Consider the following 16,335-nt stretch of genomic DNA (forward strand, 5'->3'; position numbering starts at 1 on the left):
GGAGAAGTGCATGCCAGGGGAAGGACTCACGTTGGAGAAGTTCATGGAGAACTGTCTCCTGTGGGAGAGACCTCAGGCTGGAGCAGAAGAAGAGTGTGAAGAGTCCTCCCCGGAGGAGGAAGGAGCAGCAGAGACGTGATGAACCAGCCACAACCCCCATTCCTGTCCCCCTGCAGCGCTCGTGGGGAGGAGGTGGAGAACTGTTGAGCAAGCGATCACTTACCAGTCATCAGGTTACAACAACACTAGAAACTAATATCCAGATGACTCCATTTCTAGTAAAGGTCTTTACTAATAGAGAAAAAAAGATAGACAAAATAGACAGAAGTATCTACCCCATCATCTGATGTTAAATTCTCCCTCCTTCCTTAGCACCCTGAGGGGGGAAATTATATTGCTGGGCTTTTTCTTCTTCACTGGGAGAAATATGACAATAAGGTCCACAATTTTTTCTTCTTCAGTTTAGGGTCTATTTTGGGTGATTTTTTTTAAAGTGTTTTCTCTTACTTTCTATACTTGAATCTTTCTTCACAGAGTTGCAATTCCATGTTGCATCCAGATATACATCTATGTTTTACCTATATTTTTTCTGTCACCTGTCAAACCTGTGTCCTTCAACAACCAGTCATCAATACCCAACATGGTAAAAATCAATTAGGTAACAGCCACCTTGTTGCTAGGTAGTTGTGTTACAGGTAAACAAGCTAAACAAAGTACAGGGAAGTTCCAGGAAGGTCAGGACAGACCCAGATGAAAATCCAGCCGATGGCCCCAGTGCCAGAGTCCTATGGAGCCTGTTACTGATAACGGCAACACCGGATTTACATGCTCCTCCTTCTGTCACCTCAGCCCTGGTACTTTCTAAAAATCAAGCAGGACTCCAGGGCTGAATTCAGATCCTGCTGCTCAGAGCACTGTGTTTCCCCTTATTTATCCAGACCCCAGCCCCATTTTGTGAAGGGAGCAGCTCAAGACAGAGAGAGCAGGACACTTTCTTTTCCTCATTTCAGCTTTTCTCTCTCAGTTTCGTTTCCTTTGAGATAAATGGTTTAATGAGACAGAAGGAAGTAGTCTCTCTATTTAAGGCTCAGTCAACAAATTACACAGTCTGACCTGCCCGGTGGAAGAGACGCAGCCCGAGCCATCACTCCGCGCCGGTGACACTGCCCACCAGGACAATGAGGTAAGTGCACAGCATCCGATCTCGTAGCAGCTGCGGGTTGACAAGGCTCAGCACAACATCCTTGCTGAGAACCACAGAATGGTCTAGATCAGACAGAACTTCTGGAGGTCACTTGTCCCAGCGCCTGCTCCAGCGGGGTCACCCAGAGCAGGTTGCCCACGGCCACAGCCAGATGGCTTTGGAATCCTTCCAACCACGGAGACTCCACAGTCTCTCCAGCATCCTCACAGTTAGAAGTTTCCTGATGTCCAGATGGAGCCTCATGAGCTTCAACTTTGTGCCCATTGCTTCTTGTCCTGACACTGGGCAGCACTGAAAAAAGCCCAGCTGTGTCTTCTGTGCACCCTCCCATCAGGTTTTAAACACATTTCTAAAATCCGTCTGAGCCCTGTCCTCTCTAGGCTGGAGTCCCAGCTCTCTCAGCCTTTCCTCATTAAGATGCTCCAGTCCAACAGCTTCGTGGCTCTTGGTTGGACTGTATTTGCTGAGCGATCTGGCTCAAGAACATTAAAACATCACTTTGCTGGAGCAAGTTCAGAGATGGGAACGGAGCTGGTGAGGGGCTGGAGCACAAGCGTGATGGGAAAGGCTGAGGGACCTGGGGGGTTCAGCTGGAGAACAGGAGCTGAGGGGAGACCTTCTGATCTCTGACCTGCCTGAAAGGAGCTTGGAGCCAGGGGGGGTCGGGCTCTGCTCCCCAGGAACAAGCGCCAGGACCAGAGGAAATGGCCTCAAGTTGCGCCAGGGAGGTTGAGGTTGGATCTGGGGAACAATTTCTTCCCCAAAGGGCTGTGGGGCATTGGAACAGGCTGCCCAGGGCAGTGCTGGCGTCACCATCCCTGGAGGGGTTGGACAGACGGAGATGAGGTTCTCAGGGACAACCCAGCCAGGGTTAGGTTAACAGTTGGACTTGATCTTAAAGGTCTTTTCCAACCAAACTGATTCTATGATTGTCTCTCTTGCTGCATCCTTCAGATGAAGGCACAGCCCCTCTTTCCTCCTCCTGGGGAGCAAAGAAGTTCTCACCGTGTGGTTTTGGGTGGCCCCACTCTCTCCATTTTTCAGTCCACCCAGGGCCTTTGTCTTAGGCAAGAAGAGCAAGCAGCCCTGACTCCAGGCACTGGTGAGTCCCCTTTGGAGAACAAGCCAGGAATGAAGCCTCTCGGATGATTCCCTGAACATGGGAACAAAGAGTCCCAGGTTCTTCAGCAGCTTGAGGACAAGGAACTTGTTGAGCAAGTGGGGAAGAGTCCCATCCTCTATCCCCCCATCATGTACAGCTGGAGCCGCTCTCTGGGGGTCACACAGGAGCCCACCCCTCCACTCACTGCCTTTTCATAACCCATATTTTCCTCTTTCTAGCAGCAGACAACTGAAGGAGAAGCTGGATGCCCTTCAGTGCCATTTCACCTGGCAGTTGGGGTTAACGGGCCAACTTGAACCCACACACGTCCTGCAGAAGCTGGCGGTTGAAATCCAGCACACACCCCACCCAAACCAGGCAGTGCTCCTGGGGCTGCAGGCGTACCTGCTCCAGCTGAAGGGCCAGAAGAGAGAAGCTCTGCAAAGCCTTCAAGATGCTGAAGAGCACACGAGACAAGATGAGCAGCAGGCATCTGCTGCTGCTGCCACTTTGATTATCTATGGGAATTACGCTTGGGTTCACTATCTTGAGGCCTCTTATCAAGAGGCTGAAAGTTATCTGGAACGAATTCAGCAGCTCTGCCCAACTCCTTGGGATGCGCAGCTAATCCCGTATATCCAGGCCCAGAAAGGCTGGTCCCTCCTGGCCGTCAGGGCCCGCAACGGGGAACGGGCAAGGGAATGCTTTGAGGTGGCACTGATGCTCGAACCAGGGAACAGGTATTTCCATGCCGGGCTGGGAATGGCTCTTTATTCCTCCTGGATTTACTTCCAGGATCCTGATATTGCAAGGAAAGCCATAATCCAATTGGAAAGAACTGCCCTTGAGCAGCCAAATAACTACAGAGCCAAGATATATTTAGCCAGGCTACTTGAAAAAGTAGATATAGAGAGATCAACTGGCTTGATAGAAGAAAGCGCAGAGAATAGCACCAATCCTTATGTCCTCAAAGCTTCAGCTTTGTTCTGGCTGCGACACAATACAGAGCGAGCAATGGAGATATTACAGCGAGCCCTGCAGCAGGATCCAGGTTACCACCTTCTCTACCAAGCTTTGGCCAGGTGCTACAGATTGCAGTGGCTTAATGCAGAGGAGGGAGACAATAACAACATCTTGGAGGAAGCCATCAGACACCTCCAGAAAATTCTCCAGAATCATCCAGACCTTGACCTCGTGTATGTAAAGCTGCAATTAGCAGAGTTCTGTGGCGCAAGAGATCCAGAGGAGGAAGAGAATATCTACAAGGAGCTGCAGGAGAGAATAGACACCCTGAGCCCCAAATGCCGTCAAGCCCTCAGTCTCTACTGGGGAAAGTTCTTCCTCTACAAGAGGAGATCACTTGATGAAGCAAAAGCAAAGTTTATGGATGGTTACAGAATTCCTGCGCTAACAAAAGAGAGGAAGGAGTGCGCGCAGAGGCTGAGAAAGATGGCTCGGCACTGCGGTGGTGACTATGCCGATGCCATCTACCGCTTCATTGAAGAGACCGACTACCACCTACCCATGGAATTTCCTGGAACTGATCTAGACTGATGGTGGGAGCTCCAGGCTCCCACCTTGGAGTTGCTGTAGATCAGAACTAAGCGCTGCATGAGAAATTAACTCCCTTCAATTATCAGAATTCTGTCCTTTGCAACCAATAAGAAAGCGGCTTCCTCCGTAAGATCACTAACTGCTGAAGGGTCTTGCTGAGGGCGAAGCAATTGGTCTGTCCAATTGCATTAAATGCAAATGTAGCAAGAGCTCGCTGCCGATTAAGGAGCATATAGATGTGATTATATCCGCATTAATCCTTTGAAGTGTGTGTGTGTGCTCGTCCCTGCCTGAACATACTGAACAGGGGGATTGTTTCCCTGCACTGGTACCCACTTAAGAGGAATCACTACAAACAACATACTCAGCCCTGTTTCTGGGGCCAAAACGAGGTTTTTAATATTCTTTGATCAATAAATATTTCAAAATTCTTTTCCAAATGATTTCTCCTGTGCAACAACTGGTGTCTCTTTGCAGCCTAAAGCAACCAGAGCGTGGCTCACCAGAGATACACCCTTTCTTCACAGTTTTCACTGTCCATTCCCCCAGGCTCACGTTAGGTCTGGCTTTGTCTCTGGCGTGTCCTGTCTACTTTTGGGCTCGATGATCCTGAGGGGCTCTTCCAACCAAAGCAATTCTATGATTCTACTTGGTGGAACTTCCCTGCGGGCATGGGTGGGCACACACACAGCCCCCAGCATCGCAGCCGTGTTCCCAAGCACTGGCAGGGCCATCACTGTGCCCAGCAGGTGGTGGTGACTTGCCAGGGTGTCCCCAAACCCCACCTAGAGCCATGGGGACCAAGGCAGATGTCCCCTAGCAGGTCCCTCTGCAAACCCCCCCAGTTTCTGTTCCATCCTCAGCATTACGGCACCACAGCCTCCCGCGACGCTGCACAGGCCCTGCTTAGAACTCTACAGCACGCACAAAAAGCATTAGTCAGAGTACAGAATCACAGGTCACACAGAACATAATGATGAACTGCACAGATTAGGACAGTATTCCAAAGGTCAATAAAAACAGCCACTTTATAAGCTTCAGTACATGTTCCACAAGTCTTTTCACGCAGCACTGGGCAAGGTTACACATCCCGATCCGGTAAAACAGGGACTCCCAAAAGCAAAGGTGCTATTAAACTACCCTCATTCCCCTCAGCAGCGTGAGCAGCACTAATAACTCATTTAGACAACCCAGAAATCCTCTGGGTTTGCATCTACAGATGCTCCTCTACAAAATTTTCCCTTTGTAAACAAGGATCAGGAGCTGTTTCTTTAGAAAAAGCCACAGTCACTCTGGCAGTTCGTTAAGCAGAGCATCGTTAGCCCATCAGAGAAATGCCACACTGCCATCCTCAGGACTACAGGCTGCACGACCACAGCCCCGGTCAAGAATTACAGACCTGTGTGCTGTTGGAAAGACTGGATTCGGACAAAGTTCAATCGGTTTTCACGCTGAAGTGACAACCCAACCTGTGGAGTTTCAAAAAACAAAAACCAAAACTACGTGATCCCTGTATGACCGTTCCACTTCATACGGGTAGAGGACTGGATGCTATGGAAAAGTGTCAATGAGTTCCTCTAGCAGACTTTTTTTAATTAACACTTAGAACAAACCCTGCTAGTTACTTTCTTCACCAATACTAAATTCAGCACAGCATTAGTTAATAAAAATACATTGCACAATAAAATCCCATTAAAAGTCTCAGTTAAGCTGAAAGATAAAAGGAAAAAAAAAAATCGTATTACATAAGCTGCCGAGGGCCACGGTGAGGACTTGCACTTATTGTACTCATGCATATTGGTGTGCAAACGCTGGGACAGCACTAACACCCAGGTCCACGTCACTTCAGCAGAGGAGAGGAAAAGAAGTTGCCCTGATGCCCAAGCTGGGTTGTTGACTTGCTTTTGCTCCCAAATCTAGTTCAAGAAAAGTAGAAAAATATCAGGCTTGGATTTGGGATATAGAGATCAACATTTTTGCTTTCCCAGGGGTCATTGACTCAAATTTTACCCACCTCCCAAAGTGTTTCTCTCCCTACCATAACATGATGCTCATTAATCATTACGCAGCTTGCACTGTTACTACAGCACTGACTGAGGGAAAGCTGATGGAGTAGTAAATCCAGGCTGGTCCCAGAACTGGGTCCAAATGTCTATTTTTAGTTCTCGTTGAACACCCAAACCACCTACAGCCATCCCAACATCTCTGTGATAGCACCCAGGGGCACTTACCTGGGGGTGGTTTTGCTGAAGGTAGCGCGGACCCTCTGGGACAGGGAACTAGACGACGGCGTCTTGCAGAGCTGGTGTTCCGGAGTGGTGAGTGGTCCAAGCATGCTCACTGTCAAAAAAAAACCAAACAAACACAAAACACGAGGCAGTGAAGAGAGCAACATGAGGACAGCTGAAGTTTTCATTGCCATGCAATGAGCATTAGATATTCCCTAGCATCTGTCAAAAATCCTAGACAAATCTGGTATTCCTGGCATGCTTTTCTTCCCTCTTCCTCCATAAAACATGCAGGAATGGCCAACTCCAGTCTCACAAGCAGCTTTGATTGAGGGTCATTATTTTTCATACAGCAGCTGCACAGAAGCACCCAGGGGTTACCTTTAGCATCTGGTGTCTGCGGAGTGGAGTAGGCATTGACGTTCTCAATTACATGTGCTGGGTCAGTGTTTTCTTGCTCCACCATCATCAGCTGGCTCCAGTAATCCATCGGCAGCAGCAGAAGTCGCTCCACTACCTACAGAGACACCGCGAGTAGCCAATGTCACAAGCCAGCATGCAGCTTTGACGCACTGACACCAGACAGGTGTCACCTCAGCTCTCTCTGATAATTCATTTGAATTCTTTAAAATGGGATATATTCACTCGAGTCGGTCCTTCCTGCTGACCTACCTTGGGCTGCCGCTTAGTGTCTTGCAGGAGTGTCATAGGGTCAGGATCAGGTACCGCATGGGCAACTATTGTGGGGCCAAAGACCTTGGCCAAGTTGGTAATGTCCATTTTAGTCTCCGGGCTCTGAGCCACCCTATATTAAAAAAAATTAAGACAGAATGCAGCTGCTCCCCTTCGCTTGTCATACAATTCCCCCATCCCACACTCACTTCAGCCTCTGAGCAAGTAGGTTTTCTCTAGAATTAGGGCTTTGTGCTCACAACCAGTAACAAGAGCCAATTAGAGACAGCACCAGTGGCAACATCCCCCTTTCAGAACTACTGGTCCACTTGAACATACCTCTGCAGGTGGATCATGAGGAAAGCCAGGGTGTCCCTGTTGGCCTGAGGAAGTTCCCCAACTGCTTGGTACATCGCAGCGATACTGTTGTCCTCATCCGAGATTTCTGGGGAAAAGAAACATTTAGACCTCAGAAAATAGTCCCAGAGGCAGAGCTGCAGTATTGCCCTTACTGCAATAGCTGCCTGACAAACAACGAAGCCAGAAACTTCATATGCCCTTGTAATAATTTTTGTATCCTGCCCAAGTAATAGAATTTGTTTCTTTTCTCTTCCAAAACAGTATGGCAGAAGAGAGGTTCTCAGCATATTGCACATCATCAACGCAGCTGCAAGCACAAGGGCTCCATGGAGCACACGCGACAGCTAAACCTGCAACCATCAAGCCTAAGGAAAGGGTTGGAGATGTCATTCCACAACTCCTTACCTGCAGCTTCCATAAAAGTCTTGTTTAACCGGAAAGTGAGAAGAGGTTCTTTCAGGTTGCGCAGGAAGTCCTTGAGAAGGCCGCAGATAGCATGGATATCATCCACTTTGCTGAGCAAAGGAATCGTTTTTCCTCTAAGAAACTTCTCTTTCAGTTCCCTCACTGTCTTGTCGCAGCCCGATATCCGGTAAAGGCCCGTCTGGAACAGAAAACACTGCTTAGTGGCAGAACATCAACTGTGTGCAGAAAGCTGACATTCTTCTGCTCCCACTTTCTCTCCACACCTGAGCACTCTACAGAGACACTGTTGCTCACTCACAGTCACCCACTGAGCAGCACTATCCACACCATAAATAAGAGATATTTAGGTTAACAATTTGTTTCCGTAACACCGCAACCCATTTCATTAGCACTGTTTCACACCTCGTTTTCTTTTTACCTCATGCAGCCCTCGCTGCTCGATCTCATTAACACAGTGCACTATGATGGAAGGGATCATTGGAGGAGTAGAAGGGACAAAGTCCATCAAGGTCCCCTGAGAGGCAGAAGGGAAAATAAGAAAAAAAAGATGCTCAGTCTTCAAGACATGGAAAATACTCTCTCAGGAATTAAAAAACAAGCATTTTTTCTTCTTCCTGAGCCCAGAGAATCATAGAATCAGTTTGGTTGCAATAGACTCTCAAGCTCATGGACTCCAACCATGCCGCCACTCCTGGCAGTACCCTGTGTCCCTGAGAACCTCATCTCTGTCTGTCCAACCCCTCCAGGGATGGTGACTCCACCACTGCCCTGGGCAGCCTGTTCCAATGCCTGACAGCCCTTTGGGGAAGAAATTGTTCCCCAGATCCAACCTCAACCTCCCTGGCGCAACTTGAGGCCGTTTCCTCTCGTCCTGTCGCTTGTTCCCTAGGAGAAGATGCCAAACATATCTGTGCTACAAGAGCAACACTACGTCCATCAGCACAATGCTGCAGGATTCTTACTCAGAGCTGCCACGTTCACAACTCACCACCCTCCTTACATGGCATCCTCACCAACCCACTTTTCAAATGATACATTAGCAAGCTCGTTTGTGTTTTATTAGGCCACTCTGAGCAACAGGAGCTCCCCTGTAGAAAGGAGACTTGTTGGAGCCTAAACATGCTCCAGCTCTAACCAAACATGAGCCCCAAGCTCACCCTCCAGCCTCACCTCACCGATCCTGACAGGAGTCCCCGTCAGGGTGGGGATGCAGGGGAGAGGACAGCGGTCCCGACACTCTGGGTGAGTGACCACACGGCAATCTCTGCACTTCAGAGAGATTTTCCCAAATTTTACTCTCTTTCCACATGGAACACATGATTCTGGCTTGATAACCTAGTGATTCAAAGCATATAGATGGGAAGAGATTAGTGTAATGTAGTAACTCAGCAGGACTCAAATCAGCCAGCCACATGGGATAATATATTCCCCACTCTATGCAGGTAACAGTTAATACAGACTTGAGACACAATGGCCGGTAGCCTCTTGATATCCCACACGTTTAAAAATAAAAGGAGATGCTTTCTCAAGTTCCTCCTGCCTGCAGACCTACCGTCTTGGAAACAAAGTCATGCAGCCTCACTCCTCCGTTGTTCTGTGGGGTGCTAGAGCCATCAGTCTCCGCTTTGGACTCCAGCGGCTTGCTGCCTAAGCTCGACTCGCTGCTCCAAGGCTGCAAAGGACCTGCAAGAGAGAAGAAGAGGAGCATTGACCAAACAGAATCACCCTCTACATTGCCCTTGCTTTGAAGCAAAGGCAATGTAAAGCACAGGCAGCCGCGGGGTCCTGGAGAGAGGTCACTGTAACGTTTTTGGGGTAGAGTAGTTGCTTCAGGACTAGGACAAATGGAGATGCGACACCCACCGCTCTTCCTCCGGCTGCTCAGACCATAAGGCACAGTCTGGATAGTAGAGATGGCTTCAATCGGGCCACCGTCATTGGGGACCATGACGGTTGTCTTTGCTACTATGGATTCATTTCCCTATAATGAGAAACACACAGTTGGTGACAGCAATACTGACATGATGTGGGATTTTCTAGTTTGTTGGCCCCAGGAACAGGTGTGCAGTATGACCAACCACTTTAAACCCACACAAACCCAGCTGGAGCCACCATACCTGGTCCACTGTGGAGCTAATTGATCTGGATTTCTTCTGAGGACCTGGTGGGCCTTCAATGAACTGCCTGGAAGACCGCTGAAAAGAGATGGTATATTTGTCTATGTGGCAGGTATGCCGTTAACTTGGTGTTGTCCTAGTTCAGTACGACTAGAAGGACTGAACAATTGTCTGCACACACCACAGATGTGTTAAGTTCTTCCACAGTACCTGTTCTTCAGGGCAACTTTGAAGTTGCCATGAACTATCGGAAGCCTTCAACATACTGCTTTTTTCAAATAATTTTCCTAGCCAGCTTCACAATCCAGTTCAGAGAAAAGAAAGGAGAAGGGGAAAAAAAAAAAAGCAACTAAGCAAGTCCCAGACTTTGCTAGTGATGATTTCAGGCTGTCCTTTCCCACCTGTGCCTACTGCACACTAACAGCAGACGAGAACAAGCACAAGCTTCTTTACAGAACAGAAAACAATATTCACTTCCGACATGATTTTCCCTAATCCAGTAGCTGTTAGTAATCTTCAAAGGTGCTTTCTTGCAAACTCTAGGCCATAACAGAACAAGATACACAGAACTCCAGTCATTGTCAGTAGGAAAACACCACCACCAGAATTAACTTTCAATCTAAATCCACACAGCAGGTCTGAATTACAGCAGAAGCACACCCAGCTGAAGTTTGATTGCTATTCGCAGCTCAGACCTCATTTCAGGTGGTTGCGAGATGACAGATGGTGACATTGTGTCAGCTAAGGCTAACAACGAAATCTATTTGAGGGGGAAGAATTGAACATACCCGCTTCTCTCTCCTTTTCAGCCTGACGGCTTTCACCACTGAGGAATCCCAGTCCTGTGGGAAATACACAACACTGGTTAGTCCTGTGTAAACACCACACAGCCCCTGGCCAGGACTTTCATTACATTTTAGCCAATAGTGCACCAGAGAAATGCAAAGCAGCTCTACCAGTTTCACATCACAGTGATCTAAACACAAGGGATCTCCAGAGATTACCCCACAGCCCTAAGGTTTGACAGGGGAGGAAAACTTTAGAACTTGGAGTTACATTACCAGTGACTCATCGGTCTTGTCAAAGCTGATGTCAGACAGAATTGAGCCAGATTCATCTATTGTAGACAGCCTAAAAATCAAAAATTAAAAGAAACTTGTATTAGTTTGGCTTTTAGTCAGCCACGGTTCCAGAACAATCTTACTGACTCAGAGCTGCGTTTCAAACTGGAATAAAAAGTAAAACTCTGTTGATATAGGTGCAGTGTGTATCACAGAGGCAAGTGGCTGGATTGATATTTGACGCTTGTGTTGCTCAGACATACGTCACTTACCTTTTGTTGCCTGTCCCTCCGAGAGAAGCCTGCGGCCTGTTCAGAAAGGCGAGGGCAGACTTCTGTTCCTCGCTTAGCTGGATGCTCCCAGACGCATCACACATGAGCAGCTCTCGAATCAGTTGTATTTGCCGCTCCTGTAAAGGGAGATTAATACCAGAAGCCGTCACACGACAAACTGTTTAATTACGGTATGAACCAAGCTGAAGTGTGCAAGATACCATACAGACAGGCTCTCAGAACTCATGTCAGTAGGCTGCTAATGGCTGCAAAGCCTATGTTCGGACAAACAGCAGCCAGTCGCCTTTTTCCAGACCAAAGCAGGAGGCTACGATGAGGGACGCAGCCAATTTGTTGTTAAGTTTTTTCCTCCGCAGTAAAAATGTTATCGTGAGTGCCAGTCCTTATTTTCCATAGATCACTGCAGTTTAATCACCTTGTCTCCACACTCTAAAGAGCTCACTGGTAAGAAAGAAATTACTCACCAGCTTTTCACAGTCCATTTCGGCTTTTTGCCTTCGTTTGATCTCCACATCCACTTGATTACGAGCATGTTTCAGCTTCACATCCAAAGCGCTACGTTCAGCTTCAGTTTTCATGAGAAGATCTTTGTACCTGACAAGCTCGTGCTCCATTTTCTGCCATTTTTTCCGATACTCTTCAAAGTTGTTGGCTAACTGAATAAACTCTGGACAGAAAACACAAACATCTTGAGCTGCCCAGGCATGCAGACGAGCTGCAGCAGCCTTCCTTTCACTGACAGTAGATATCTATTAATATAACCTGCTCTCAAGGTGACAATGGAAAAACCCTCAAATCTGACTACCTGTAGCAGTCTTATTACCCACAAATCACAACAGATTCTTCAATAACAGCTAATAATGCTCGTTTGCATGCTTATAACCTTATAGCAAACACAGCACAACCCACTTGAGAAAGAGAACTTACGGCATTCGTTCCCTTCGCTTAAAACTTCAGCCTGGCGCATAAGTTGATCATACAGGCTCCGCAAGTTCAGCATCGAGGTCTCCATCTTCCTGCCAAGAAACCAGAGCTAAATAAACAGCCCAGCCCTTTCTTCGCACCTCCCAACAGAAAACCACATTACCAGCCCAAAGAAAAGAGAATTAGCTTCAGAATTAATGTTTGGGGTTTTTTGGGGGGTTTTAGAAGTTGAACAAACCAAGATGCATTAACAGTTATGGTTTATGGAGATATAAGGATCTAAATTCTTTCCTAGGGAATGAAGATCTTCACCCCTCCACAGTTTACGGCCAGCAGAGCCACAGAGAACAGCAGTACAGCTCCCCCGTCATTGTTTTAAATAATCTCCAGTTTAATACAGAGGCTCAGAACCCAAGGCAAGATGAGGGACCCCAAATCGTTCTGCTTCTGGAAGGTGCAGAACACAGCTCGTGCCCTGTCTACTAATAGCTTGGCACTATATAGGCCACTAAAAATCTGCAAGTTCTCAGAGCTTCGTGAGATAAAAATAGGAGCAACATTCTGGGGAATTTTAATACCGTTTTAAATTTAGCTGCATTTTAAGTTACAGCTCCCACTGCAAATAGCCGTTAAAATTCCGACACTCAGCACATTTTCCTCAAACAGCAGCAACAATGGCGTAAACAGAAGCGACGAAGAGGAAAGTCTCCAGCTCAGCAACACAGAAGTGACTTCGCTAACGCCAGAGGCTGCTGGGGCACAGGGGCAGCCTGGACTGAGAACTCGGCACCAGCAGCAGGTGCAGACGGAGCCGGGAGCAGCGCCAGGAGGACAACACAGAATCCCAGAATATCAGGGGTTGGAAGGGACCTCGAAAGATCATCCAATTCAATCCCCCCGCCCCAGCAGGAACACCCAGGTGAGGTTACACAGGAAGGCACCTGCTTAACACTGAGGCGATGCCATGGAAAGCTTCAAAGTACTCACAGTTACAGGCGCAGAGATGTCTTGGGGATTCCTACAGTACGTGGACTACAAGGTGTGGAAGAGCTCTCTACTAAAAGGCCCTTCTCTGTTCCTTGTAGTCTATTAATTTATGGCAAATGGCACCTCAACAGCTTCGTGCCTTAATTACCAGCCCCACAATCCTCTGCCCCGCGCCGAACTGGGCGGTAGAAGCCGGGGAGGGCCAAAGAACGAGGCCGGGGCACCCAGAGCCCCGGGGCTGCCTGGGGGCAGCGAGGGAAACGCCTCTGAGGAAACCGGCGCCGGGCCCGCCCAGGGCGCCGGCCCGCACTGCGCCGGCCGGGCAGCTCCCCGCGGCCGGGGAGGGGGCCCCGCCGCCTGGGCGAGGCCCGGGACCGGGCACCGGGAGTCGGGGAAAGGCCCAGGGCCGGGGACCGACCGCGGACCCGCCGTTTTCCCTCAGCGCCCCCCGCACACTCACCTGGGCCGCCGGCCCGGCGCGAACTCCGGCTGCAACCGCCCAGCCCAACCGCCCCGCACTTCGGTTTGAATCCCTGCTGGCCAGCCAATCCCAGCGTGCTCTCCACCCTCCCGGCCTCTCATTGGCTCCGTTCACCGGGCGGCTGAAGCCAAACTGGCGCCATGTCTGCTGAGGGCGTGGTCTCTCAACTCCACTCCCCGGCGCGAGGGCGGACGGCGGCCCAAAATGCCGCGTGCTGACGCCGGCCAGGCGCCATTTTTACTGTTGGTTGCCGGCTCCAGCGCGCGTTGCTTAGCAACGGAGCGGGCGGGGACGCCGACAAGGCCCAGGCCCCCAGAAACCAAGGGCTGCTGCTGGGCCCAAGCGCGGCAATTGGCACCAGAGCGGCTGTTCTGGGGAGAAAAAACTGTTTACAGTCCAAAGCCCGGTAGCGATTTTAAGCCAAGCCGTCGGCATACAGTACGGCGGGCCTGAGCCCCCCATGCGCTGGTTCTGCAGAGCTCTGTGAGGCCTGCGCAAGGTGCTGGATGCAACCCACAGCTGATTTATTAATAGAGCATTGATACTTCGCTTCACCGGGAGGCCGTTTATTAAGTGTTTTGTTCCAGAAATATGACGCCTCGACTGATTTTTGTCTTTGAAATGTTGGTCTGAGCAACAGCCAGCGATCCGTCCTGCATGCCAAAAGGCGAAGCCCTATTTCAAGCCGCGTGCGAATCTTCCATTTGCAGACATTTAATATGCAAACCGATAAAACACGAACCAAAACCTAACAATTACAAGAAGCAAACCCACATAATCATAAAATAACAATGTGTTTTAATCATTTAAATCTGAAACAAAACAGCGGGTAATTGAAGAATGGCTATTAGCAATTAGAAAGCGGAACTAAATGCTTAAAATTGGTGAGTGGAAAAGAGGGTTCGTAAAGCAGATTGCTCTCTAACATCCAGCTGCTTTTCAGAACTCCTTTATTTAGGTTATATAGTCTGCTTTAGCTTAATTAATAATAATTAATTCATAATAGATTGTAAAAAGCCTCCAGGTCCTCTGAAAAGTAAACATTAATGAGGTCTCCTTGAGGACGATAGTCAAAATTATCTACATTTTATAGAGGAACTGAGGCCCAGAAAAGACACGACTCATCCTCCGAGGGAACGGCGAAGCAGAAGAAAGGCACTGACCTTGATATTTGACCTTGGAGCACAGAAAATCACCCAAAAGCCCAATTTGCCCCAGTCTGGGAAGCAAGTTGAAGGCTGATAATTACACCTGGCTCTGCCGAGAGCCTCTTGCGCCTTCACATCCCACTCCGGCGCTTCTCGCGCACCCATTTCTGAGGAGGTTCAGCTGTTTCGGTGTCAGCCCCAGGGCCTCCCGCAGCTCCTGTCTGTAATTAAATCTTCACAGCTAAGATGTCTCTATTGGCAGATCGTATTTATAGGCAGGCGAGTTGTTTTAGTGTCATTCTTGAGAGTTAAGGAGGCTTTTGCTCATAAGCAAATTCTCTGCTTTTTTAAATTGTCTTCTGCAATCCCGTGCCAAGAAAAAGGCACATTATTTTAGATTATTACCCCCATGGTGCTTGTAGTGAGTTACTGCGTTTGATACCGGGTTTCAGTGTTAGGCAAATTAGATTTCTTCCATATGCGTTCAGACGCTGTAGTTCCAAATACTCTGAAATGTGTTGGGAGAAGCTCGAAGGGCATCAGGAAAGGGAATACCCGAAAAAAAGCTGCTCAGAAACCCCCTTGCCCGCTGATGTGCCGTGGACATGGCAAATGGACCGTGCCCCTTGGTACACGCCGCTTGCTCGCTCCCAACCCTGGGCTCTAAAAGCTTCGTAGAGTTTTTCTTTCCTCCTTCCTGACTGATGCGTGATGACAGCAGAGAGGTCAGAAGCACCTTTCATATATAGCTTTATTTCAAGGGAGAAGAAAAGGCATAAAGATTGAGGGCCTTTTCAGGAGCCACTTTATTGCAAAGTAATTATATTCTCTTTTGTTTGTGTCGGGGAGGGGAGGCAGAAGCCTTGAAATGTCTCATCTGGGAAACCGTTAATAGAATTTATGCTAATTTGATGATTCCGGCGATTACTGGCGGAAGCACTTCACATTTTCAGGCAGCAGCAATTCTCCTCCAGTTCCTCCCGCAGTCTCGCTCCGTTGGGTCTTCAGCCCGTTCGCCTCCTCCAGCCGCCGGATCCTCCTTTCCCGGGCAGTGGACCCCATGATGCGACCGGAATTTTTGCTTAAGGCGATGCCGATGGGCTTGCCGGTGAGCCCGTGCCTCGATCTTTTGGGGCAAGATGCAAAGAAATCTGCCCCAGCGCCTCGCTGTGCAAGCAAGCAGCCCTGCGATAACAAACCTTTTCCCTCCCAGCCTCATCTTCTGGTGGAGCTTTGCAAACACAAATGTCTCTGCCCAGCTCCTGCCTAATTAACTCCAGAATTGCAAACCCATTTGTGCAGCTTTGTGCTCAGGGGAAGCCTTTATTAAAGTTCCTTTTAATCCAAAACCAGTTAGAGCATGATGGTCTCCATGAACAGTCATTCAAGCAAAAAAAGGGGAAAAAGAAAGCAGAACTAGAAACTTTAAGATGACAACCTTTCTCTGGGGGCTGGGGGTGGAGGGAGGAAGGAAAAATAATTATCTTAGGTGCGTTTCTCTTGACGCGTTAATACAGCACGGGTTTCAAAAAGGAATGATGCAGTAGCGTGAGGAAAATACCCGCGAGGCCGAGCAGGGCGGGCAGGCTGGGTTCAGCCAGAGGCAGCTGGACATTTTGGGGGATGAATGTGTAATTTCTGACGCCGGGCCCGAGCCGCAGGCCGGCAGATGGCATCAGGCTCATGTCGCTGGGCGGGAGCGGGAGCTGCGGGGCCTCAGCCATCGCTCGGCTGCGCAAAATATTTCTCGTTGCATCGCCGAGGAGGGTACAAAAGCA

The 16,335-nt window shown here is 48.9% G+C and overlaps 2 protein-coding genes across 2 annotated transcripts; one reads left to right on the plus strand and one right to left on the minus strand.

Annotated features, from left to right (window-relative positions):
- Positions 1-239: 239 nt before the first annotated feature.
- On the plus strand, positions 240-4,246 carry LOC136000604 (interferon-induced protein with tetratricopeptide repeats 1-like). The gene is made up of 2 exons (XM_065654526.1): positions 240-1,183; positions 2,546-4,246. The coding sequence occupies exons 1-2, from the start codon at positions 1,179-1,181 to the stop codon at positions 3,858-3,860; spliced, it is 1,320 nt and encodes a 439-aa protein (XP_065510598.1). The 5' UTR covers positions 240-1,178; the 3' UTR covers positions 3,861-4,246.
- Positions 4,247-5,693: 1,447 nt separating this feature from the next.
- On the minus strand, positions 5,694-12,539 carry RACGAP1 (Rac GTPase activating protein 1). The gene is made up of 17 exons (XM_065654481.1): positions 12,520-12,539; positions 11,945-12,033; positions 11,482-11,684; positions 10,997-11,133; positions 10,725-10,794; positions 10,452-10,505; positions 9,664-9,741; positions 9,410-9,527; positions 9,099-9,229; positions 8,717-8,881; positions 7,965-8,060; positions 7,526-7,724; positions 7,100-7,205; positions 6,761-6,893; positions 6,470-6,605; positions 6,092-6,200; positions 5,694-5,776 (listed from the first exon to the last, which is right to left on the minus strand). Exons 1-17 carry the CDS (start codon positions 12,537-12,539, stop codon positions 5,701-5,703), a joined length of 1,920 nt encoding a protein of 639 aa, XP_065510553.1. The 3' UTR covers positions 5,694-5,700.
- Positions 12,540-16,335: the final 3,796 nt, after the last annotated feature.

The sequence above is a fragment of the Caloenas nicobarica genome, chromosome 33, assembly GCF_036013445.1.
Source record: "Caloenas nicobarica isolate bCalNic1 chromosome 33, bCalNic1.hap1, whole genome shotgun sequence".
NCBI classification, from domain to species: Eukaryota; Metazoa; Chordata; class Aves; order Columbiformes; family Columbidae; genus Caloenas; species Caloenas nicobarica.

Bases quoted from the DNA above. Each gene is read 5' to 3' on its own strand.
- RACGAP1 (XM_065654481.1), bottom strand. From the start codon at position 12,539: ATGCAGCTAAATTTAAAACG. The intron at 11,685-11,944 runs GTAAGTTCTCTT...TTTTCTGTCCAG, and splicing joins AAGCGAAGGGAACGAATGCC to AGTTTATTCAGTTAGCCAAC. The intron at 9,742-10,451 runs GTATGTTCAATT...ATCTCTTTTCAG, and splicing joins TGAAAAGGAGAGAGAAGCGG to CGGTCTTCCAGGCAGTTCAT.